General features: G+C 48.2%; 2 protein-coding genes across 3 annotated transcripts; both read right to left on the bottom strand.

Annotated features, from left to right (window-relative positions):
• Positions 1-48: 48 nt before the first annotated feature.
• GPD1 (glycerol-3-phosphate dehydrogenase 1) lies at positions 49-7,213 on the bottom strand. Its single transcript, XM_090273140.1, has 8 exons — positions 7,065-7,213; positions 6,504-6,681; positions 5,561-5,701; positions 4,850-4,988; positions 4,483-4,595; positions 3,564-3,797; positions 3,233-3,339; positions 49-2,243 (listed from the first exon to the last, which is right to left on the bottom strand). Exons 1-8 carry the CDS (start codon positions 7,103-7,105, stop codon positions 2,147-2,149), a joined length of 1,050 nt encoding a protein of 349 aa, XP_090129266.1. The 5' UTR covers positions 7,106-7,213; the 3' UTR covers positions 49-2,146.
• Positions 7,214-10,251: 3,038 nt separating this feature from the next.
• Positions 10,252-22,351, bottom strand: SMARCD1 (SWI/SNF related BAF chromatin remodeling complex subunit D1). Of its 2 annotated transcripts, XR_016510459.1 has the most exons (14): positions 22,042-22,351; positions 21,216-21,403; positions 20,906-20,948; positions 20,689-20,811; positions 19,894-20,016; positions 18,765-18,881; positions 17,141-17,242; positions 16,692-16,853; positions 16,503-16,600; positions 14,948-15,083; positions 13,027-13,149; positions 11,815-11,916; positions 11,050-11,682; positions 10,252-10,553 (listed from the first exon to the last, which is right to left on the bottom strand). XR_016510459.1 is itself a non-coding variant. In XM_090273139.1 (13 exons), the coding sequence occupies exons 1-13, from the start codon at positions 22,216-22,218 to the stop codon at positions 11,629-11,631; spliced, it is 1,548 nt and encodes a 515-aa protein (XP_090129265.1). In that variant the 5' UTR covers positions 22,219-22,351; the 3' UTR covers positions 10,252-11,628. The 2 variants fall into 2 exon arrangements, 1 of the variants encoding a protein (XP_090129265.1); XM_090273139.1 differs by having other exon boundaries at positions 10,252-11,682.
• Positions 22,352-22,961: the final 610 nt, after the last annotated feature.

The following is a 22,961-nucleotide window of genomic DNA, read 5'->3' as shown; positions in this document are numbered from 1 at the left end:
CACAACTTGCGAACTGCCACATGTACTGAAGCGCTTTTCCCCAACTCGTTTCTGGTAAAACCACGCTTTATTGGGTAGACAAAAAGGCCTGATTCAAAGGCCTCAGATTCAGTTAAGTGCGGAGTGAACAACTGTAGGTAAAAGTGTTTGACTGTCTAACAAGGCCGCAGCTGCTGCTGAGCAAAGGAAGCTGTTGTTTTTCTGCCCCAACTTTGACCTCCTATATTCAGTTAGTGCCCCTGACTGGGCCCAGCCAGATCTGGGGTGGGTGTGCCCTTACTTCTGCCACCTGATTCAGGCAGCTCTGCCCTTCGCTGTTAAGAAAGGGAATTCTCAAGGGCTAGAAGCTGAGAGGAGCCTGCCTCCCTGCTTAGGCGGGGAATAAGGGAGGGTTAACATAATGCTGACCAGAGCCATAGTGGGCCAGGTGCCGCCACTCAGGAAGCTGAGACCCTTTAACTGGACCCGAAGGAGTTTCTTAGGCTCTCAGGGACTATTTATAGCCAGGAGCCTAGGCTGCTGACCTGTGACATTCCCGGCTGCCACCCCATCCTGGAGCAAAGCCAGGGCAATGCACACTCCTCTCCCTCCTCCCCTTTCTGTTCTTCCCTTACCCTAGGGCAGCAACTTGCAGCCTGTGTGTGATGTGCTGCAAGAGGCTTGCTGGTGTGCCGCAAACATGCAATACCTGACCCTTTAGTCAGGGGCACTGACCTCTTTTCCCTTAGATTGCCAAATAAAAAATTGACATTGGGCCAACACAACAATAGCTATCCAGTGTGAATGAATTAAAATTATACCTATTTTTTTGGCCGGTTCAGTAAAAAATATATTTTTGGCGTGCCACAGAATTTTAGTAATTAGTTTATGTGTGCCATGAGATAAAAATAAAAAGGTTGGAAATCACTGCCCTAGAGGGTAGGGTATTTTTATTTTTCTTCCTCCTTGAGTTTCCTAGCTCTTGGGGTGCTCATATATACTTTGTGAGAAGGCAGATGACAGAAGAGAGCTGACCTTGGAATGTCAGGACCCACTAACATAGGGACCTGCTCACCTTTCCCTGCTCCTGCTCAGCCTTTGTGCCACTCTAGTCTCCTGGCCTCTAGATACAGGGCTTGTTAGCTGCCCTGGCTGCTCTGGAGGCAGCTGAGAAATAGGTACAGGGTGTGAGAGAAGGAAAGGGGTGGAGCCAAGGATGTTCTGGGGAGAGAGCAGGAGGAGGGACCCATCTGAAACCTCCCCTGCTGGGAGAGCTCCTGAGAAGGGACGCAAGGCAGATACAAAGGTCACAGGGAGCAGAGTGATCTGAGCCTGCTATGAAAAGGTGTAGCTCTGTCAGCAGATTAAGTTCCTGCTCCTCAAAGAGGGTGCTGGCGGGGAGGGTGAGGGAAGGCTTGCAAAGGTCACGCACAGTGGGGAGGAGCTGGCAAAGAACTAGGAACTGGGAAGTCCATGGGGAGAATGACAAGCCCCAGGGCCAGAGATGCCAACGTGGCAGCAACTCTGGTGCCAGGGCAGCCTGGGGGAGGGGAAAGGGACTGACCAGAGGGTTCTGAGGACGCAGATGTTGCTAGGAGAAGCTTAAAGGGGGTTGAGATCTTTGTATTTTGTTAACAAACACTGAGATCCATTGATGCTATGTGGGGCCTGGCAGAGGTCACAGAGAGCACAGGAGTCCCTATGTCAGCTCAAAATCTCAGACCCTCCCTGACAGGCCTTGCCTCATCCCTCTTGTGGCTGAGATAGTTCTTTAGCCACTTAACTGGGCTTGGGGACAGGATTCCTGTTCTGTTTGAGGCAGCAGTGGGAAGCCATTGCCTTACCTTCCTCTCCCTCCACCCTCTGCCCCACCACACACGCCCAAAGCAGACAGCACTGGGGCTTCCCAGAGGACAGGAAGAAAGCCCCACATCTGGAGAGGGACAGGCATCTCCATTCCTGGAGAGATGTGGCAAGAGGCTGTAGGCTGCTTGGTGGTTCAGGATTTCCAAACAGGTCACTGGGCCCCACAGCCTCCTGTTGTCCAGTGAAAAGCTGAGAAGAGGCTGCTCCGTGGGAGACCCAGAGATCCTGGTGGCCAGGTACCCAAGCTTCTGCCTGTCTCCACTGGGGTAAAGAAGCTGCCTGGCCTGGGCCACATCCCTGCTCACATATGTTCTGGATGATTCTGCAGACAGCGGATGAATTCACCCACTGGCTGGCTCTCGTAGCATACCCTGTACACAGCCATGAACAGAGGGAACCTAGAATGGGGAAGGAGAGACCCAACTTAGCCTTCTCCTATGTCCTCCACTCCCCACTCCCCATCCCCACCTAACCCTCCATTCTCCTACTCTCCCACCTTTGAGTTCAGGCAGACTCTGGCTCTCAATTTCCAGTCACTGAGAATTTGAACTTCCTAGCTCTGGGTTTTAGGGCCAAGTTGTTAATTGCCTTGTTCCCTACCATATTGAACTTGCCGGCATTCCCTTGAACGTGTTTTGTTCCAAGTAGGCAAGCCACTTGACCTCTGTAGGCCTCAGTATCATCAACTGTAAAATGGGGCCAATATAACAAAGTAGTGAAGTGATGATATATTCTATGAAGGTGTTCAATAAATGACAATTTCCTTTTTATCCTCTTGCCCAGGCTGCTTGCTTTACAAGGAGGCTTTATCTTGACCACCCATGAGCTAATCCTCTGAACTTGTTTTATACTCTCGTATTCCAGGATTCTTTCTCAGGGCACCAGAGCTCTGCTCTGATCAGCCCATCACCCCCTCTGTCTTTGTGCTTCACATAAAGCAGCACCTTGAAGTAGAGACTGTCCTCACACCTCAGTACCCAGGACAGCAATCAGGGACAGAGGGTTGGCTTTAGGGGAGCAGCTTAGTTGAGGGTGCTGGACAGAGAAATAGGACAACCAGGTGAGCTTATTATTCTTGCTGCTTCCGAGCTCCAAGCCCCAGAGCAGAGGATGAGGAAAGGATTGAGGGGGGCTATGCAGAGGGGTCAAAGCAATATGATAGACTGCAAGGAGTTCAAAGACCATGAACTAGCCAGGCGACAGAGAGCATACCAGACTCTCTCCAAGCTCTGGTCTCCATGTCTGTTAACGTAAGATAGCATTTCCCTCTCTGCCCATTTCACAGATTGAGGAGGGTTCAGGAAGATGAAAAAGGGGGAGAGTGCTGGTTGTGGTTCCCTCCACCACTGGGGCTGTGGTTCCCAGTGGGGCTGTAGCAGACACTTACTTATCCACCAGGCCCTTGTGTTGGAGGATACTGTGTAGCTCCCGGGCTGTCTGGGGCCCCTGCAGCTTCTGCCCATTCAGCATCTCTTTCTCCAACTGCTCAATGGACTGTGAAGAAAACAGGACAGGTGGGTGGAAATGGGAGAGGAGGATTGTCAGTGTGAGGCGGAGAGTCTGGGGCTCAGATGAGCGGTAGGTCTTAGGAGGAAAGAAAGGCTGGAAATGTTCACACCAAGTTTAATGTTTGTGCTTAAGCGACACCTCAAGCCAGTTTCCTCTACCTTCACACCTGTAGAGCCCACCCTCCCTGCTCCTTTCTCCCTGGGACTCACCTTTCCTGTCCGGGCAAAGGCCTCGGCCACCTTGCGGTTCCGCCCTCCGTAGCAGGTAGTGATGAGGTCAGCAACACCACAGCTCTCCAGGAAGGTGGCTGGGGACACAGGGCCCTTGCAGAAGAGCTTTGCGAAGGCGATCATCTCCATGAGCCCCAGCCGGATCACCGCTGCCTTGGTGTTGTCGCCAAAGCCCAGCCCATCACAGAAGCCAGCCCCCACAGCCACTACATTCTTTGGGGAATGGAGGTCACAGGTGAGAAAGGATCCCCTCTTGCAAGCCCCACTAGGAGCCCCCACCACCTGCCTCATACTGCTTCCATCAGCCATGACACACCCACTGAAATTACTGAAGCATAGTGGGTGGCTCCTCAACTATTTCCACCTCTTGGTTTTCCCCTTTGCTGTACTCCCCTCCTTTTAGCCTGGGCTTATGCTTCCTGACTCCCCAACTCTGCTCCATACTCCATCCTTGAGGACATTTACTGAAAACCAGTCTTCTGTTCAGTTGGCCCTCCCATCCATGACTATCCCTGATATCCACAACTCTGTCTGGGATTCACAGTTCTAGCCATCAGTCTCCCTGGGTGTCCTGGACATCTTGTTTTTCATTAGCCTGGGTGCTCCCCCAGGGCATCTCCTCCTCCCCCTGGACCACCCCCAGGATCCAAGGGTAGGGATGTCCTATAAGAGGCTATAGGGAGAAATGAATAAGTGGGTCCAGGGTCTGATGGTGAATAATCAGCAGGCCTAAATGACCTTGGCTTTGCTTCTGCAGTTCTTCCTATGTGTGTGGGATTTGGTGGGGAACAGGAGCAACTGCCCATGAGTGAGAGCCTGGAGTACCAGTAACCTTGTATAGCTAAGGTAGGCCCTCTTTCAGAACCTTCTCCCCACCAGGGGTCTACACCCCTCTCACCTTTAAGGCCCCACAGATCTCTACTGTGTCCACCTCTTGCACCACTGTGATGCGGAAATTCGGTGTCTGCATCAGGTCTTTCAGAAGCTGTCCCTGGGCTTGGTCCTTGCAACCTAAAGAGGAGCAGAGCAAGGCTTTTAAGCAGGGGGAGTCTTAACTGACTCTTTTTCACACATGTGCCCTAAGCAGGACCTGCAACCCTTTCCCTGGGGGTGTCCCAATCCTCCCTCACCTCTGATGCTTGGGTCTTCTTCCTTTGCCTGCTTTATGGGGACAAGAAGGCTAAGTGGAGTTGGAGGAGGGAGAATATGAGGAAGGGATGTAACTGGAGCTTCATTACGCATGTGGGTTGTGGTGGGGCTCTCACCAATGGTTGTCTCACAAAACTTCTCATCAGCCACTTCACTGGCAATGTTGGCCCCCATCAGCACGCTCATGGGGATGCCAAGCCGCTCCCCAATCACTTCAGAGATGAGCTTCAGCCCGTTGGGGCCCTCGTCTACACCCTGGGCACAGGAAGAATCTCAGGCCAGGTGGCCTTTATGTCCAGCTGAGAGCTTTCCACCCAGAAATCCTGCCCTTCCCAAATCTACTGTTCATCAGAGTCCCTCCCCAAAGGTCCTGCCCCATTCCAACCTGGCCAAAGCTTGTTGTAAGGAGGGTAGTTGGCACATGAAAATGAATCTGTCTGAAAACTCCTTTCACATACTCTCAAGTCAGCCTACCTCTCCAAGTCAGTGTACCTCCTCCACATTCCTAAACAACCCACTCCCGAGTTCCCCAAACCAGCTTCCATCCAGCCACTGCTACAGACCAACTTCTTTCACATTCCTGAAACCAGCCCACTCCTATGTGTAGTATACCCCTAAGCTCCCCAGGACATCTGCCTCCAAACCAACCTCCCCTTCCCAACCGTTCCTAGCATCTGTTTCTCAAGCCTCACCAAAACCAATTCCTTTCCTCTTTCCAGAAAACGACCTACTTCTGCCACTTTCTCTTCTCCCCACTTCACCCACTTCACCCACTCTGAGTTCCACAACAGTTAACTACACTCCCATCCACATGGCATCCCTGGCACCTTAATAAGAGATATCCCAATGGCGTTTGCCTTCAGGTGGCCCTTGAGCTGATCACAGATCTTGCCGATGAACTGATGCGGCACCACAAAGATCAGGATGTCAGCGTCCACTGCAGCTTGCACCACATCTGGGACAGCTACCTGTGGGGTGATCAGTGCTCATGGGCCCGATAGACTTCTAACCCCTTTGAAACCCCATTCAGATCTAAAAGCCAAAGAGTGAGGCTTGCTTGTAGGGGAAAAGGAGGCCACTTTGGGCATTGAATCTGGAAGGGCTGAACCGGGAGGAAAAAAACACTATTCCTTCCCCCTAGCCTTCATTCTCTCTCAGCTCCAACTTTCGTGAGCTCGTCTCCTGGGAACCTCCTCCCAGTACCCTCCTAGCCTTTGGCTATGGGACAGTTAGAGGCCAAAGGAGGCCTGAGCTTGGCAGGAGGAGGAGGCCAAGTAATTTCATCACCCTGCTCTTTGGGGCTCCTAACTGGGAAGGAAGAGCACCAGTCTTCCTGCTGTTTTCTCTGCTGTGGGGAGTGAGCTGCATAGATTTGACCAAGGATTTTAAGTCCATGGGGCAGCGTCCAAGTCCACTAATAATCCAGTGAATAAGTAACAAGATTAGAGCCTGAGGCAGGCTCTACCTGAACCCCAGGTCTGGGAGCTGGAGAACCTGTCTTTGGTTGCCACAGAAATCAACTTCCTTGTCTTCTCTTAAAAGCTTGGGAGCCCATAAATTGAGGGGAGGGGAAGGCACATTCAGGTTCTCCTCAGTTCCAGAAAGTGCCCAGGGGAGCAATTTGGGGGCTGTGCATAGAAGTGCCCTGTGCCTGCAGCAGCCCTCCAGAGACACTTCCCAAGTCCAAGTGGCACCTGAAATGCCCCTCCCCCTCAGCAGGAGGCACCCCTCCACTTCCCTCTGCCTTCCTTGCAGGGTGTTGGGGCTCACCACATTGGGGGGAAGCTTGTGCCCTGGCAGGTATTTGACATTTTCATGCTGTGTGTTGATGATTTCTGTCAGCTTTCTGCCCCCGATGTCTTCCTCAAACACCCACATGGTCACCCGTGGGTCAAAGCGTGCCAGCTGGGCTGCGTTGCCACCCACAATCTTGGCGATGGCTGAGCCCCTGGTTGGGGGAGGAGCACAGAAAGCGGAGGAGTGGGGGCGTGAGAGAGGAGGGGGCAGTGTTCCACCTCAGGGTATCATAGCAGCCCACCAGATTATTTACCAGCCACCTTCCTTGTCACCCCTACCCCAAACCCAAGCGGCTTTTCAAGCAGGGAGCAAACTGGGGGCTCCGTTCCTGTAGCAGACAGGTGCAGGGCTAGGCAGGGGCCTGGAGAGGTTTGGGCACCATCTGTCCTATGGGGGTTAGGCACAAAAGATAGCCCCAGGGATAGAAGAAGAACCAGAGGTTATTTCCTACCCACCATCTGCCTCCTGCCCACCTAGGCCCGTGTACTTGGGGGATCCCCCTTCCTCCCCATACTCCTTGACAGAGCCACTTACCAGTTGCCGGAGCCTACAATGCAGACTTTCTTGCCGGCCATGGTGCCGCTTTTCGGCCTGAGCAAGCTGGTTCCACACTCCCCAGCTCCTCTGCTGCTAGGAGCATATAACTCCGCCACACGTGGGTGCAGCCAAGCCCCGCCCTTCAGGGGTGGGTGGGGAGGTGGAGCCTAGGGAGACAGTCTGGCAGAGCCAGGGAAGAGGGAGAAAAAGAGTAGAGACAGGTGGGGAACAGGGATGGGGCGCAGACCAGGCTCCACCTTTCCTCAGGTTTGCCAGCTGACGTTGATGGCAGGCTTCTTCCCTTGGCCCCAGCCCAGTCCCCTCTATCCCCCTGCAATGCTCTCATTTTGAGGCCTGCCAAGAAATAGTCCAGACTGGCCCCCCTTACTCCCTTCTTTCTCTCAGCATTAGAATAAATTGTACACAGCCCTAGTAGCAGATACAGGAATGCTTTCTTTTCCAGGGTAAAGCCTTGCTTATCCTCCCAGGAACCCCAAAACTGCTCTCCAGTTTTGTCTCCTAGCAGTGACAGGGACCACATGTCACTGGCCCCACATCAACTGCACTGCAGGGCAGTGGCTGAGTGGCATGGGTGGGTGTGGGCCTATTTCTAAAGCTAAGCCCACATAAGAGGTAAAGGCCTGCTTTGGGACAACCCAGCCCAAGGATAAGGAGACGCCAGGAGCCCTGACAGACAAGGTCATCTCGGTTACCTACAGTAGTCATCTTAGGAACTCACCAGTGGGCCTCCCTCACCTCCAAGTATCCCCACCTGAATGTCTTCCAGCAGGGGAGAGTGGGAAAAGTCTGAGTTACAGGCTCAGATGCCCATGATTCTTCTTTTACAGGATCTGGGCTTAAGAAGATAGGAGAGAAGAGGGCAGCCAAAGTGTTCACTTTCCTTGAGAGGCTTTCAGCATCCTGCAGTTCTTTCTTGGGGTTTCAAACTTGGGGAACCACACTAGGGATTCTCTCAGGCTAGCTTTCAGAAGCCCCAAGGGGAAAGGAGCCAGGATCAAGAGTAGCTGTGACCTGTGGAGCTTGGTGGTCTCAGGTGCTGTAATTGAGAGTAAGTGGGGCATGTGATTTTAGGGGGAGGGAAGCATGGAAGCAGCTCTTTCAGCAGTTCAGGGCTCCAGGTCACCCACAGCCATCTGTTTGACTAAGAGGGAGAGCTCTGGTTTCTAGGCTGATTTGGAGAGCGAGGCCATGAGCCCTAACACTCCAGCTGTCTGTGCACCTTGGCCTAGAGGGCAGAGACCACTGTGTGTTCACATGCTGACCTCCTGGCCTGGAAGGCTAAGTGGGTGTTTCCAATCCCTGGGGCTGCTGCTGGCTGGCCACAGTGATAAGCAGTAGGCCAGAGGGGAGTCTCTGTGCAACCACTGGGTAAGAGCAAGTAGGCATGAGGTCAAGAGCAACAGTTTTCTAAGTTCTAGGGACTGCCCAGGAAAAAAAACCCATATTCTCCTTCCATGGCCCGAGTTCCAAAGGAGAACATATATGAAATCAGTATTTCTCTTAGGAACAAAGTTGTACCTACTTCAGAGCCAGCCTCCCAGTCACCCCAGTATTGCACTGGCACTGAGTCAAAGGCATCAGTACCAAGCTGCCAGCTGGGAGCACTGATTATGGGTGATGGAAGAGAAAGAATGCTTTTGTCCCTAACACATATGATGGGAACCTCAACAAATGGAGAGCTGTGCATAATTGTTTTTTCCTAAATGCTTCCATCTCTTATGTTCCTACAATAATTTTCAGTAGTTGTGGAGACAAAGAATGTGGTCATTTATAGGGGAATAGTGTGTAGAGATCCAGAACTGGCTTGTCATAGCAAATTATCTGTACCGGTAGGCTCTTTTCCCAAGAGGAAACTGTAGATTATTTGCCTGAAATTAACAAGGGTTCATCAGTTATTCATTATATGTGTAATTAGCCTGAGTAAAAACAGATGCCATTTCAATGTCCTTGACATCAACTTTTTCCACTCTCTGCTTTCCCTACTCAAGTCTGATAAACCCCCCAAGTTCCATGTTGGAAAATGGTTTTATCCTTGGTAGGTTTGACTGCAGACAGGAAATATTATACTTGAGTTTTCTCATCCATGAAGTCAAAGGATAATCTTCTAACTACAGCTTTGGAATGCACCTGCACTTATCCTATGTCCTAAACCCCCCTCTTGGGTAGCACCAAGCTAGATCAGAGCACAAAAGAGGAAAGTAATGAGCCACCAGATGGGAGGCAAAGCACATTATGAGAGGACCTGCTCTGCTAATGAGCATCAAACCTGAGCAGAACCCTCCCATCTCTTCCAGTGAGAGGCTGATTATCTATAGTGTGAGGATACAACACAGCAAACACTCCCATGCTGGTCTTAAGAACCGAAATCTTACTCAGGGCCATGAAAGTGGAACCTTAAGGAATGAAAGGCACAGAGAACAAAAATGGCTTTAGCTGTGCAGACCCTGGAACTCCCTTAGAGGAAGCTCAGGTTCATCAAACCTAAAGGATCACAGACACCCAAGGTCAGTGCACTTAAGCCAGCACACTCAAGCCGTGGGAGCTCAAAAGGAGAAGGAAGATGATGGCAGTGCCATTGCCTTGTTAGTACCTTCCCAACAGGGGAGCTGGAAGCAGTGATGAAACCCAGGAATCCCACCAGCCCCTGGCCTGCTTGGACCACGGGGGGCTGACAGAGTGAGCTCTAAGGTGAGGACCTGAGGTCCACAGGGAAGAAACCTTGTTTTCCACCATATCCCCAGTGCCCAGCACCATGGCTGGCACATAACAGTAGTCAAATAAAATGAACAAACACCATTAACATGGCTAATGGCACTGGGGAGAAAGAGCTCAGGGAAGAGCTCTCCCTCAGTAGGTAGGGGAATCCATACTTCAGAAGATTCTTTTATTAAAACTGGGTGACATCAATAAGGGGACAGTACAAAAAAAAAAATTTGGTCCATGAAAAAAACATAATTCAGTTAATAAAAAGTTATCTCCAACAGGGACACTGTGTAGGAGTGCTGAGCTTCCTTCTCATGGTTCCAGCCCCAGAACAGAGGTTGTCCAGTGTCACTGGGGAGAAGCTTTCAAGGGACAAGTGGAATAATAGCAGGAAGGGGGAGACAGGGAGAAAGTTCTGCTGTCCCCAGTGTGGAACAGATAGGGATACTGGGCTGGGGTGGGGGTGGGGGTGCTCGCAGGAGCCTGAGGAGGGGGTGGGGAAGCAGGGGCTTTGTCAGTTCTGTGGGTTTAGAGCCCATGCTGAACGGAATTCCCCCTCTGTGTGCCCAGCTGTCTCCCACCCTGCTGTATTGAGTCTGCGAGCCTGGGATATACTAACTCGGGCTGATACAACCTGGAAGAAGCTGAGGCTCTCATGGAAAGATGCAAAACCATCTCAGTTCCAAGGGGCCAAGGTCACAAGGTCCTGCTGCTACCTGAGGGGTCTGAAGCTTTGAGGGCAGGGGCTGGGGAGTCACAATCCTGTGAGGCAGGGAGAGGGAGGAGTCACAAACCCAACTCAGAGCTATTCTCCAGCCCTAGGCGCTTTCACTCCTCAGTGCCCTAGAAGTCACCGGTGGGTGTCAACTGGGCAGACAAGGGACAGGAAGACAGGGTTGGCCCAGGGCTTTTACCCGTTTGATTTTAGGCCTGTTTCTCCACAAATGAATGGGGGAGGCAGGGTGGAGTGAATGAATGAATCACACCTTCAAGCAACAGTAGGAAGGAGCAGCTTCTCCTAGCAATGACAGTACCCCAGGTTAGATCTCTGGGGCTCTGACAGGGAAAGGCAAGATTCCACCACCCAAATACCCTGGGTTAGGACAGATAGGAGGAAATCCTAAAAAGAGCAGCTAGAAGGAGTATGCTGGGAGGGAGCAATTGTTAAAGAACAAACTCCAATACTGATGTGGACCCCCTACGAGGGAGTAAGAGAAGCACTGAGACAGCAGGCCAATCCAGAAGGCTGCAGACTGACCTGGGGCTCAGTGGAGCCCAAGAGCCAGGGTTCCTTTAGTGCTAGAGGGCAACAAGTGAAGGGAGAGTTTGCTCCAAACCTGTGAAGGAAAGGAAGGAAATTGGATTCTGTTATGAGGAGAGCCAAGATCAACTAGCTTATCGAGTGCCCCCAGGCCTGAGTCTTGGAGAAGGAGCTCATGCTCCCTACTCCTGGGTCTCTGAAGGGCAGGATCAGTGTAGCTGGTCCCTTTGAGAACCACCTGGCCTTAGACCCAATCCATTCAATGCACTGATTACCACTACGGTTTCTCTCTCTAATACTATCTAGAGGTCCTATGTAGACCAGGGGAGGGTAGAGGCACATGGGAAATTGGTGGGGCAAAGGGAAACTGGGGTGTGGGAAGGGACGGGGTGAGAGAAGAGGGTAATAGGTGTCTTGTAAGACAGAAATATGAGACCCTCTTCGTTCTGGAGTTGTCCTTGAACCACAGCATCCCTTGGAAGGCCCCAAGCAAGACCAAGGCAGGTGCTATGAGGCAGGCAGCACAGGGCCCAAATAAAGCATCGGTGCAGCCAAATCAGGGCTGTGAGAGAGGCCCTATGTATTTCGGATTCCCAGGGCTTGCTCTAATTCTTGTCGTCTCTGCTGCACCTAAGGGGAAAATAGTGAAAGGAGGAGGAGATGAGACAAACCAGGAGTTGATAGCTATTAACCACTGACCCCCATCAGGGGTGCAGACCCCTTGCCTTTTGTCAGTTTCCCCTGTATAGCCCAGGCACCTACCTTGGAGTAGAAGTAGCGACACACGGCCTCCTGAGCCCAAGGCTGGAAGTAGAACTCAGCTCGGCGCTCTTCTTCTGGGTTACCCACCACATCAGTCATGGTCTGAGGGAGATGGCAAGGGATAGACAGGACAACAAACTTGTTTCCTTCTTTCACACTTGTTATGGATTGAACTGTATTCTCCCAAAAGATGTCAAAATCCTAACCCCCCAGTACCTATGAATGTGACTTTATTTGGAAATAGGGTCTCTGCAGATGATCAAGCTAAGATGAAGTCATTAGGGTGAGCCTAATCCAAAATAACCGGTATTCTTATAAAAAGGGGAAATTTATACACAGAGACAGACATGCACAGAGGGAAGACAGAGTGAAGAAAAATGGAGAACACCATCTACAAACCAAGGAACGTCTGAGGCTACCACAAGTTAGGAGAGAGGCCTGGAACAGACCCTCCCTCATAGCCCTCCAAAGGAACCAACCCCTGCTGACCACCTTGATCTCAAACTTCTAGTCTCCAGAACTGTGAAGCAATAAATTTCTGTTTACACCACCCAGTTTGTGGTACTTTACTATCGCAATCCTAGCAAACTACTAATTAATGTAACACCCCAAGTCACCCCCTGCTATCAACAAATCACTGCCAGGTTCAGGGATCCTTTTTGGCACTCTTGGTCCCTTGCTCCCCTGCTCAGCCTCTTAAAATTGTAGTCACAGTCACCACAGGATAGGCAAGAACTAAAGACATATTTCATGCATTCTGTACTCATTCCTACCTTCTTGCCTAAGCCTCTGGTGCTTCCCTCTCTGGGAAAAACCTCAAATCCCAAATTCTCCAAGACTAACTATTTGAGTCTCATCGATCTCCTCTCCTTTGAATTATCTTATTGATACTGGTGAGGCCCAATAATGTCTGATATAGTTTATTACACTTTAAATAAATTCAAAGCATGCTGCTTTGAAGCAGAGATCAAGTTTTCCACTCTGTATCTCCTATAATATGTTGAACAGTGACAGCAAAGTTAAGTACTAGATAAACACTTGATGGTTCTACCTCCATTTCCCTACTTAAATGTAAAATGGACCCTAGGATGTGCTAAAGATAACCTGGTCCCTCACTTACTCCTCTGGCTCTTCTATCAGATACCAGAGAAATAAAGCAAATGTGTGCCTCACTGAACTAAGTTCCTTGGTCCCTTTCCTAGGTATTTTTACCTTGAGGTCCCGGCATTGGGACTGAAGCCAGTCATTAATGAAACCCTGAGGGTCTCTGGCAAAGCTCAGCATGAACTCCCGTTGGGTCTTCAGCTGATTGATAGTTTCTATTGTCTCATGGATCTAAAAGGAAGAAGGAGGCTCATAACATTTTCAAACTGGAGAACTGCAAATTTAAATGGAAGACAATGTTGACATTTCCCTGTGCCACTTACAGCCTATGTACAGAGTGCTGCCTAGAAATGATAACATTGCCAGAGCTCCAACTGCTCCGGCACTGTGCCTCTATATACCCAGCCTGAGAGAAGTTTTCATTTTAGTCTACTGTGTCCATTCTGGGTGAAGCTACATGGTGAATACTTAATCCACTGCAGAAATGAGCCTAAAAACAAGTAGTATAGAGGCTGTCTCAAAACCTATGGTCCATGGATTATTTTCCCTCTTCCCTCTTCTCATTCTCCATACTCTTCCTGGCAATTTCATTCTACTTGTATGTCTTTCACTACCAATGACAGGGGGTAAAGAGTCCCCAGTCTGCAAACCAAAGTCCATTTTCCAGGCCCTGGCTGCTGTGGCTCAGTGGACTGAGCATCGTCCTGCGAGCCAAGTGTCGCTGGTTCGATTCCCAGTCAGGGCACATGACTAGGTTGCACGTCAGGTCCCCAGTTGCGGGTGCGAGTGAGAGGCAACCACACAGTGATGTTTCTCTCCCCCTCTTTCTCCTTTCCCCTCTCTCTAAAAATAAATACATAAATAAACAAATAATTAAAAACAAAACAAAACAAAACAAAATCCATTTTCCAAACTCCAACCAATTCAACTACATGGCATCTCCATACACCTTTAAACCCTAACACTAAATTCACTGTATTTCCCCCAATACTTGCTGGTCCTCAGTTCTCAGTCTGAGTGACTACTACTACCCATTCAAATTAGAAACCTGGGAGTCATCCTGATGCCTCTTTCTCCCTCACACCTCACCCTACCATCTCCATCTAAACAGAGCCCAAATCCCTTCAATTCACTTTGACATAACTCAGATCCATCGACTTGTTTCTATCCTGTCAGTACCCTAAGTTTAGGCTCCCTCCCATATCGCACATGCATTACTGCACCAGCCTCCTCACTGGGCTTCCTGTCTCCAAGTCTGCCCCTCTTAAAATCTGCTCTCCAATACCTGCTGGTGATCCTTTAAAATGCAAACAGCATCAGCCCCTCCAGTCTTCAGGACAAAGCAGTAATAGGTGTTTCCCGCATCAAAATTTCTTCATATCAGGCTCTGCTTTCCTATCCAGTTGCCTTTCCCAAAATGTCCATGCAGGCACACTGGGATGCACACCAAATAACTTGTATTTCTTAAACATGCCAGGTTTATCTTTGGATCTTTGGACCTTTACACACCTTGTTCCCTCTTTCTGGAATGTCCTCTGCCTACCACACCCCTAAGCACTGCTCTCCTTTCTTCCCCTTTGTCAATTTCCACTCTGTCCTTCAAGATTTAGTTGGGGCATCAACTCTTCCAGGAAGCCTACCTGTTCTTTTCTTTTTGGCTTTACTTGTAGGGAATGTCTAATAACATTAAAAATAATAGTAAGATAATAACAGCAATAGCAGTTACCATTTGTTTTTATGTACCAGACACAATGTCATGCCTCTACAATATAATGTCTAATTTAACCTTCAGAGCAAGCTTATAAATATTGCCTTTATTTCATAGATCAGAAACTGAGGCTCAAAGCTATTGAAAGGTATAGCCAGAATCAGAATTCATGTATGTCTGGCTCCAACCAGCACCAAGCACAGTGCCTGACATATACTGGATGTGAATATATTTTGAATGAATACCAAGAACCAAAAGGCAGCCTAGAAGCTGTGATAGAGGGCTGGTAGCACCTAAACTACCTAGGACAGAGGCACCTACCTTGTTGTCTAGAGTAGCAATCTCTTGCTGGCTGGCAGTAGACAGCAGAAAAGAATTCATCTGGGTCTTCAAAGTATCATCCACTTCCACATCAATGTCATAACAAGCTGTCTTTTTCTGATCATTCGGGTCAACGCTGGGGATGAAATCAAAGGGGTCAGGTAAAGTGCTTGTCCCCTAAGACCTAATTAATTACACAGAGTCAAAAAGATGGCTAAAGAATTAAGGAAAAGGAGTTGATTGCAAAGCTCCTTTTGGCTGTGACAGAATTGTATCTTTCTTATTGTAGTAGCTACAGTATATATATATTTGCCAAACGACGTCAAACTATACTTTAAATGGGTACAATTTATTATATATAAACCTCAATAAAAATGATTTTAAAAAAAAGTCAATAGTAAAAATTCAAGTGCTACAAATAGATATCCAGTGAAAGGTGAGTTTCTCTCTCCTCAAAGAAAACCACTACTACAGTATCTTGTGTATCTTTCTCCCTGTTAATCTAAAATTGACCCCGAATATAAATTCAAACAAAACACACACCACACAAAATAAAAAGTGCCTTAAGCACAGGAATACAGGACAGACCAACATCTATTAACCCAAAATATAGGTTATAGGAGTTACTACTGGCTGAGTGATGTTTCATGTTCTAAAGAAAGGAAGGCCTTTATTGCAATTAATATAGATTAAGGAAAAGAAGGCAAAGAGACTATATCCAACAACAGACATGCTGTTTTGAGGAGGAAGTGCCTTCCTTCATGTTATATCTGCCTAGAGATGCTTGGCTTATCCATCTTCTGAACAAAAAAGTAGATGGAGGTAATGGAATTGGAGTCTCAGACTGGAATGTCCTACCATCAAAGAGAAGATGGTAGCCCATCAGTGATAAACTGGTAAATGTCTAACAATTCATTCTGCAAAAGAGGAGGGGGGAAAAGCCCTGATTTGTAGCATTTGTCAATTTCTGTGGTTTAAATAGTCCCAACACGGTTGATTTCAAGCTGTTAACATTACATCACTGATCAGGATGTTGGGAAGAGATGTGTAGTTACACATCATTATATAGTATTTCCACCACACAGATACAAAAGACATATAAGTAACCTCGAAAACATAAATAGCCATAAAGCAATTAGGAAATGATGAACTTTTGAGCATATATTACCCTCATTTTTAAAAAAGATTTTATTTATTTTTAGAGAGAGGGGAAGGGAAGAAGAAAGAGTGGGAGAGAAATATCAATGTATGGTTGCCTCTTGTGTACCCCCAAACCGGGAACCTGGCTCACAACCCAGGCATGTGCCCTGACAGGGAATCAAACCAGCATCCGTTTGGTTCACAGGCCAGAGCTTAATCCACTGAGCCACACCAGCCAGGACTATATTACCCTCATTTTTAACATAATATATATAACTAAGTTTATATAATTTCATTTTAAATAACAGCTATGTTTAACAACCTGCTTGCAAAATTCTTAAAATCTGACAGTTGGCTTATGCAAGCTGGTACTAGCCAGCTCCAGTAGGCCACAACCTCCCATACACACGCTTACCTGATGACGTGATTAATGATGATGGGCTCTGGTGGCATAAGCAAGGCATGGAGCCGTTGGGGGATCTCTGAAAACTTCATACGTTGAGATTCAAAGATCTGTGGAAAAGAGAGGAAACAGATAACAAGTTGGCATCTTGGGTACAAGTATTACAGTAGTCTCTAGCAAGAGAATGGGTACTTTTCTTACCTGCTGGAGGTACTTGTCACAGATGACAAACTCCCGCTCATGAGGGTCCTGGAGCTTATGTGTCTTAATATATTGCCACAGTGCTTGAATGATCACTGGACGGGTCTGGGTGTGGATGCCCAGGAGCCGAGCCAGGCGAGGGTCTAATTTAAACTGGGGAGGCTACAGAGAACCAAAGAATATAAAAATGAAGCTAGTGAACTAGGTCTATATACATTTTGGGGCGCTTAGCATGACCATACATTCAAATCATTCAATATGCAGTAATGTAGTAACTTCTCTGGGACAGAAAAACACTAGGAGAAACTCAGAAATGACTAAGACTCTACCCTGTATTTAGGGAATTTAAAGTCTGATGGCAATTATCCACAACCAGACTTAAACCTTTAAATGTCACCCTGTTAATGGGATATGTGAAAGCCAGACCCCCGTATATCACCACAGAATACCTGGTAATCCAGCATCAGTAGGACAGTACACCGTACATTCACATCTCCTGGCCGCTTCACCTGGAAGCCATCCGTCTCCTGGGTAGTGGCGGTCCTGTGCCACTACAGAGAGGAAGATGTCAGGGGGTGCTCTCCCAGAGGAAGAGCTGGGGTGGGAGGGAAGAGCTTCTGTAATGACTGAATATTCAACTTGGTTATTGAGGCTAATGGAAAAGAGCAATAGCATGAGTTTTTGTTTTTTTTTTTAACTGCATATGGCTTTGGGATTACTGTTTGTTTAAGTAGATTAACTTTTTAATTCTGAGTGTTCAGGGTCACATTTAAATTAGCCTGAATTTCCAGTGATAATTTTATCCTCATAATCGATAATACACATAGTAAAATAATATAGCTATCATTTACTGAATACTTACTATGTTGGAAGTATTCAAAGGCATTTACTTGGATTATCTTATTAATTACCATAACATCCACACCAGATGGGCACAATTAAATGTATTTTACAGATGAGGAAACTAATGCTTAGAAGGATGGAGTAACTTGCCTAAGGTCAAACAGCCAATAATTAATGGAGCTGCAAATTGAGCTCTGGGGTGTCTGACTCTACAGTCCATATTTTTAGCCACCTTGCTTTACTGCTATAAGGTTAAGTTAAATATGTTTACAAATTTCTATTGGTTCTATGACTTCCTTCCCTTATTAGACGGTAAAGACCTTCCCATGCCTCTTAGTGGTTGAGGTTAAGGGACTGCAGCTACACTGGCAAAAAAAAGGAGCAGGTTAAGTTCACTTGGAATGTTGGACTGTCTCATTCTGGTCTGGCTGTATCACAAAAAACACTGTCGCTAACATGGTTTTCAAAACACTGTAAATCAAGCATTATAAGAAAGGATTCTTGATGATTTGGAATGTGAAGCTATACAGAAGAGGGATCAAAAGGAAGTCCTAGATCTATAACACTAACCTTGGCAAGGACTAAAACCCTATCAGTTAGCCCCCTTAATTATAGCATCTGCTACCAGGAAAAAGTATGAATGGTGTATGGGTAACTAATAAGCAAGATGCAGAGATGGCCTGGCATGTATAAGAGGCCGCCATTAGAATTTCCCTTGAAAGTGGGGGCAACAACCAGGATAGTAACATTAAAAAGGTGGGACAAGCCCTGACCAGTGTGGCTCAGTTGGTTGGGCATTGTACCGCAAAGTGAAAGGTTGCTGGTTCGATTCCTAGTCAGTACACATGCCTAGGTGGTAGGTTTGGTCCCCAGTTGGGGAGTGTATAAGAGGCAACTGATTGATGTTTCTCTCACCTCAATGTATTTCTCCCTCTCTCTCTCTTCCTTCCCCCTCTCTCAAAATAAATGAATAAAAAAATAAATATTTTTCTTAAAAAAAAATTTAAAAGATGAGTGACAAGTCACAAGAACTCATGTGTCCAAACAGTACCAGAACTACACAGCTAGTGACACCTGGAGGTCAACGTGCAAACTACAATTGTGGTACTGTACGCCTGAGGTAAGCCTTTATTTATACTTCCCCCACTTCCCTAAACTAAATTAAAGTTGGCTCCCAAGTCTATCATCCTTCAGTCATAGAGTCAAAGTCTAGAGGGCAAAACTACTCACTTCTACCAGATGGTTGTCTGGCCCATACAGGTCTTTGTCCAGTTCAATCACCAAAGATTTAAAAAAGGAAGAAAACTTCCTCTTTTGTTTGGTGGCATCGTATTTGGACAAGGCTGACTAGAGGAGAGAAAAAAAAAGGTCATGTTAGAAAAGCCCAGAAGAAATTTCTCAAGACAAACTTCCACAAAAAAAGGAATCCTCAACAGTAATGGGAAAAAACTAAAAAATGTCTTCTGAATACCTCTTAGGAAATGGCAAGGTAATCTGTGGGTATTAAGTCACGGTAGCAAAAAATACCCTGAAGAAGCAGACTATAACATGTATAGGGTCACTGCCTTACCCAAGTTAAGCCAAACCACTGCACATAACAGAAAAGTATGACTCTAGAAGGGAAATGAATCACAGGCAATAGGCAGCCAGAACAAAAACAGCTTTATGTATTTTGATTGAATGACACCACCAGCACATGGACTGGACGTAGATAGAGAAGGAGGCTCTGATACGGGGCCCTAGTTCTCTTGTAAAAATGCATTCACATTAGCTTGCCTGGGAAGAGCTAAAAATAGAGCCAGAGTGTAAGCGAAAAGTGAGCTTCCCCAAGGAGCTTCAGGGGTCGGAAATTTGGGGGCTATCAACAGTCGGTTGATGCTCCCCATGAAGTAAGAAAGGGCCTGTCAGATAAATCTATTCCACTTAAAACTGTGAGATGTCTACAATGAAAGTCAGGAAGATGGAGATGCCACAATGGGAATCAAGGATCTCAAGAACTCAGAGAGGAAAGCATGGCCTGAAATTTAAGTGCAAACTCACTTGAAAATACATACACACACCCAACAGAATAATCTGCACATACTGCTAAATTCAATGGCCAGAAGAATCAGGAGGAAGGTAAATAACAAATGAAATCCCAGGACAATAAGGTTCTCGATATGATACCACAGTGAGGGCCAAGCTGTGGGAGTCAACACAAAGAACCATTGTCTTTTAGCACAGGGAACACAGTGACCCTTTCCCTGCTGTTCCCAGCAGGAGCTGTGAACACCAGTCAGGCTTCCTGCCAAGCAGACAACACTGCTTGTTCCCAACAGCTCCCACCCTAGACACCAACCATGGTTGACCTTGAACTCACATCCTCCAGGAGCCGTCCTTCTACCCGAAGTTCCCAGGAAGCCACTGTCCCTTCCCCATCCTCAGCATCTGACTTAGCCGGATTGAAAGTGTTAGAAATGAAAATTCGCAGCTTCCGTTTTTGCTGAGGAAAGTAGAACAGGATTAGTGGTGCGGCTTCAGTGGTTTATGATGAAGACAGGGTTTCCCGAAGCCCCAAAATTATTCCTAACACACTGACTTAGTCTACCCAGTCACTAGTGTGGGTGGATGGAGATTCTATCTAGGAATACAGGTCATTGGCCTGAGTGCAAGTGTATAGACTGAGATGCCAGGTGGATAAAGTCATGCAAGGTGCCAGAGCAGCTATAGCAAAAACATGGGCAGGGTAGCCCTGACTGGTGTGGCTCAGTGGATTGGACATCATTCTGCAAACCAAAAGGTCACCAGTTTGGGTCGCAGGCCAGGTGTCCGGTTGGGGGCATGCAAGACCAATAGGTTTTTCTCTCTGACAGCAATGTTTCTCTCCCTCTCTTTCTCCTTCCCTTCCCCTCTCTAAAAATAAATAAAGTCTTTAAGAAAAAACAACAAAAAACATGGCCAGAGTATATTTCTGGTGTAAGATATATCAAAAGCCCATCTCCCTCTGCTGTTCTGTTTTTATGCTTCTAATGTAACTCTCAGTCCATAGGTGAAAGAAAAAGATATAATTCAAATGCCAAGGAGAACTGTGCTACATTTTTTATTTCTCATCCTCAGCCTGTTGAAGGTTCCCAAGTCCTCTCCTTTGGCTCTGCCTATTGTGCTCCTGTGTTACCTTGATGGGACGTTTCAAGGCCTCCTGTATATCTAGCCGTTTCCTCATGATAGTCTGGTCCAGTTTCCTTTCAAAAGCCAAGAGATCCATATAGGCCTGGGATTCTGGTACCAGTTCACGAATCTTAGGAACAGAAAGATATCACAGGACTATTGAGCTGACCATCTCTAGTCTCAAACTCACCACACCCTCAAGAAGACCTAGAGCCTGGACTCACCCTTTGAGGTAGAATTTTGTCAGCCATCTTCTTTTTCTTTGCACTGTTCAAAATAAATACGGTTATCAGGTCGGGATGGAACTAGCCAGAACAATGAAGACAGGCTGTTAGCACCTCCATTTATAGTAAAGTGAAGTAATTGCAAACCTCTGAAATCAAAGGCATTCCTTCAATTCCCCAACCAACATGAGGCATTCTCAAAACCATCTGCTGACACAGCACTACCTATTCTTGGTTCCAATACTCCCACCACCTGAGTTCCTACAAGCCTCCACCCTCTCTTCATCCCTCCTCCCTGGGGTCATCTTACTTGTGGTTTCGATTTTGGACCGCCTGCTGCTGGACCTGCTGGATCTGCTGAGGCGCAGGTCTCTTGCGGGACTGGTCCATCCCTGACTGAGCCAGGCCAGGTCGGACTGAAGGGTTCCCCCCATAGCCAGGGGGACCCATGGAAGGTCCCTGAGGTGTCATTCGGCTGCCTGGCAGCATACCTGGTCTCTAAAGAGAGGAGAGAAACCAGAGATGTCATGGCTTCCCCTACTAACCTCACCAAGAAAAGAACAGTGGGGGATTCTTGAGTTCTTTGAATGAAACAAGACTAGGGATGGGGTGTGGAGCACAATGGGAAGACAGTCCTGTGCTGCTCTGAAATATGGACAACTGGACCTTCCTCTGTTCCAGACGTGATTCCATAAGAGAATACAGCCCCAAAACTTAAGAATCAGGTTACACTAAAATTCTCTCTGGTTTACTCTGTATCTGACACATTGGACAACTCCCCTAATTCCACATTTACCAGGAGAGTACTGTCAGCTACTATGTCCTTTGAAGCTGACCTCAGTTTGCCAGCTACCTTCTGGTTCCTCTGGGCGCTGGAGCTGCCCAAGCCCTTCTGCACTCCGCCCTCATCTGCCCACCGTTGGCCCCACTTCATCCATCCTGATTCTATACCCTGTCTCCCCACGGACACAATGCCCCCAGGAGCAGGTGGAGATGCTAACTGCCTCCCCCACCCCCACTTGAAGGCCCGAATCCCTCCCAGAGAGCCCCACCTACTTCTCCCCCCACCACTGTCACTCTCAGGCCCAGCTCAGCCCCGCCCCCGGCCTGCGCGCCCCTCCTCCTGCCCGACTCACCGGATAGGCCGCTCCGGGCATCGGGGAGCGGTACAGCCCTTGACCCGGCGCCGGGCCCATTCGCACGGGAGGCCCCGGAGTTCCACCCGGGCCCAGAGCAGTTGCCGCGCCTGCCCCTCCTGAGGCTCCGGCGCCGCCGCTCGGAGGCACAGACTGGAAACCTGCCCGGGCCGCCATCTTCCCCGGAGCCGCTGCTGCAGCTGCACAAAGAACCGGAACCGGAACTCCCCCCGTCCCCCACACGCCCCCCGCGAGCCCGCCTGTCCGCCCGGCCAGCCGGCCGGCACGGGAGGCTCAAGGCAGCAAGACTGCAGGCTAGAGGGGGGCAACTAGCGAAAAAGGCGGGTTGACCACGCCTTCCCCCCCCCTTCAAGGTCTGTGAGGGAAAACCATAGAGAAAGGCTCCGGGATAGAGAGGCCCTGGGAGCGGGCGCCCCCAGGCTGACAGGAGGAAGACAGGCCCTGGAAGGGGGACTACAGCCCCAGTCTCAGACCCCAACGCTCTGATGAAGAGGGTGATGGTGGAATTGCTTCATCTTGCCCCAGTGCGTTCAACTTTCCAAAGCGCTTTTATTGTTTTTCGTTTCCTTCTCTTAGTGCTATAAGCCTGAGGGACTGAAGAAGAGAACGCACTGTTTATTCTATTTTACAAACGGAAAGCTTAACTCCGAGAGTAAATGACTTGGCAAAGGTCAACCAACAGGTTTAACAGTAAAACCAAAGCCTAGAATCCAGATCTTCTGTTCTGGACGCAGCCCGGGGCTCGTTCCACATATAAAAGTGCCGCAGTAACTACCTCACTAGAACGTCAGCCCAATTTATTCCCTGACTTTTAACCTAATCTGCTTCCAGATTTTAAGTTTATTTTGAATTTTGACCCTGCTTCCTCGCCAAAGAATTGTGTGCTAGGACTTATCTTT

The sequence above is a fragment of the Furipterus horrens genome, unplaced genomic scaffold (genome assembly GCF_987537825.1).
Source record: "Furipterus horrens unplaced genomic scaffold, mFurHor1.1.pri manual_scaffold_4, whole genome shotgun sequence".
Lineage (NCBI taxonomy): Eukaryota > Metazoa > Chordata > Mammalia > Chiroptera > Furipteridae > Furipterus > Furipterus horrens.
Note: the sequence above shows the minus strand (reverse complement) of the source record. Positions and strands in the feature narration are given on the sequence as shown.

What these genes read in the sequence shown, in the direction of transcription:
- GPD1 (XM_090273140.1), bottom strand. Translation starts at nt 7,105, where the DNA reads ATGGCCGGCAAGAAAGTCTGCATTGTAGGCTCCGGCAACTG. An exon ending in ATTGTAGGCTCCGGCAACTG is followed by an intron (nt 6,682 to 7,064) that starts GTAAGTGGCTCT and finishes TCCCCCAACCAG; the next exon opens with GGGCTCAGCCATCGCCAAGA. An exon ending in GTTTTGTGAGACAACCATTG is followed by an intron (nt 4,596 to 4,849) that starts GTGAGAGCCCCA and finishes GCTCCTCTTTAG; the next exon opens with GTTGCAAGGACCAAGCCCAG.
- SMARCD1 (XM_090273139.1), bottom strand. Translation starts at nt 22,218, where the DNA reads ATGGCGGCCCGGGCAGGTTTCCAGTCTGTGCCTCCGAGCGGCGGCGCC. An exon ending in GTCCAAAATCGAAACCACAA is followed by an intron (nt 20,949 to 21,215) that starts GTAAGATGACCC and finishes TATTTTGAACAG; the next exon opens with TGCAAAGAAAAAGAAGATGG. An exon ending in GTGACAAGTACCTCCAGCAG is followed by an intron (nt 16,601 to 16,691) that starts GTAAGAAAAGTA and finishes TCTTTTCCACAG; the next exon opens with ATCTTTGAATCTCAACGTAT.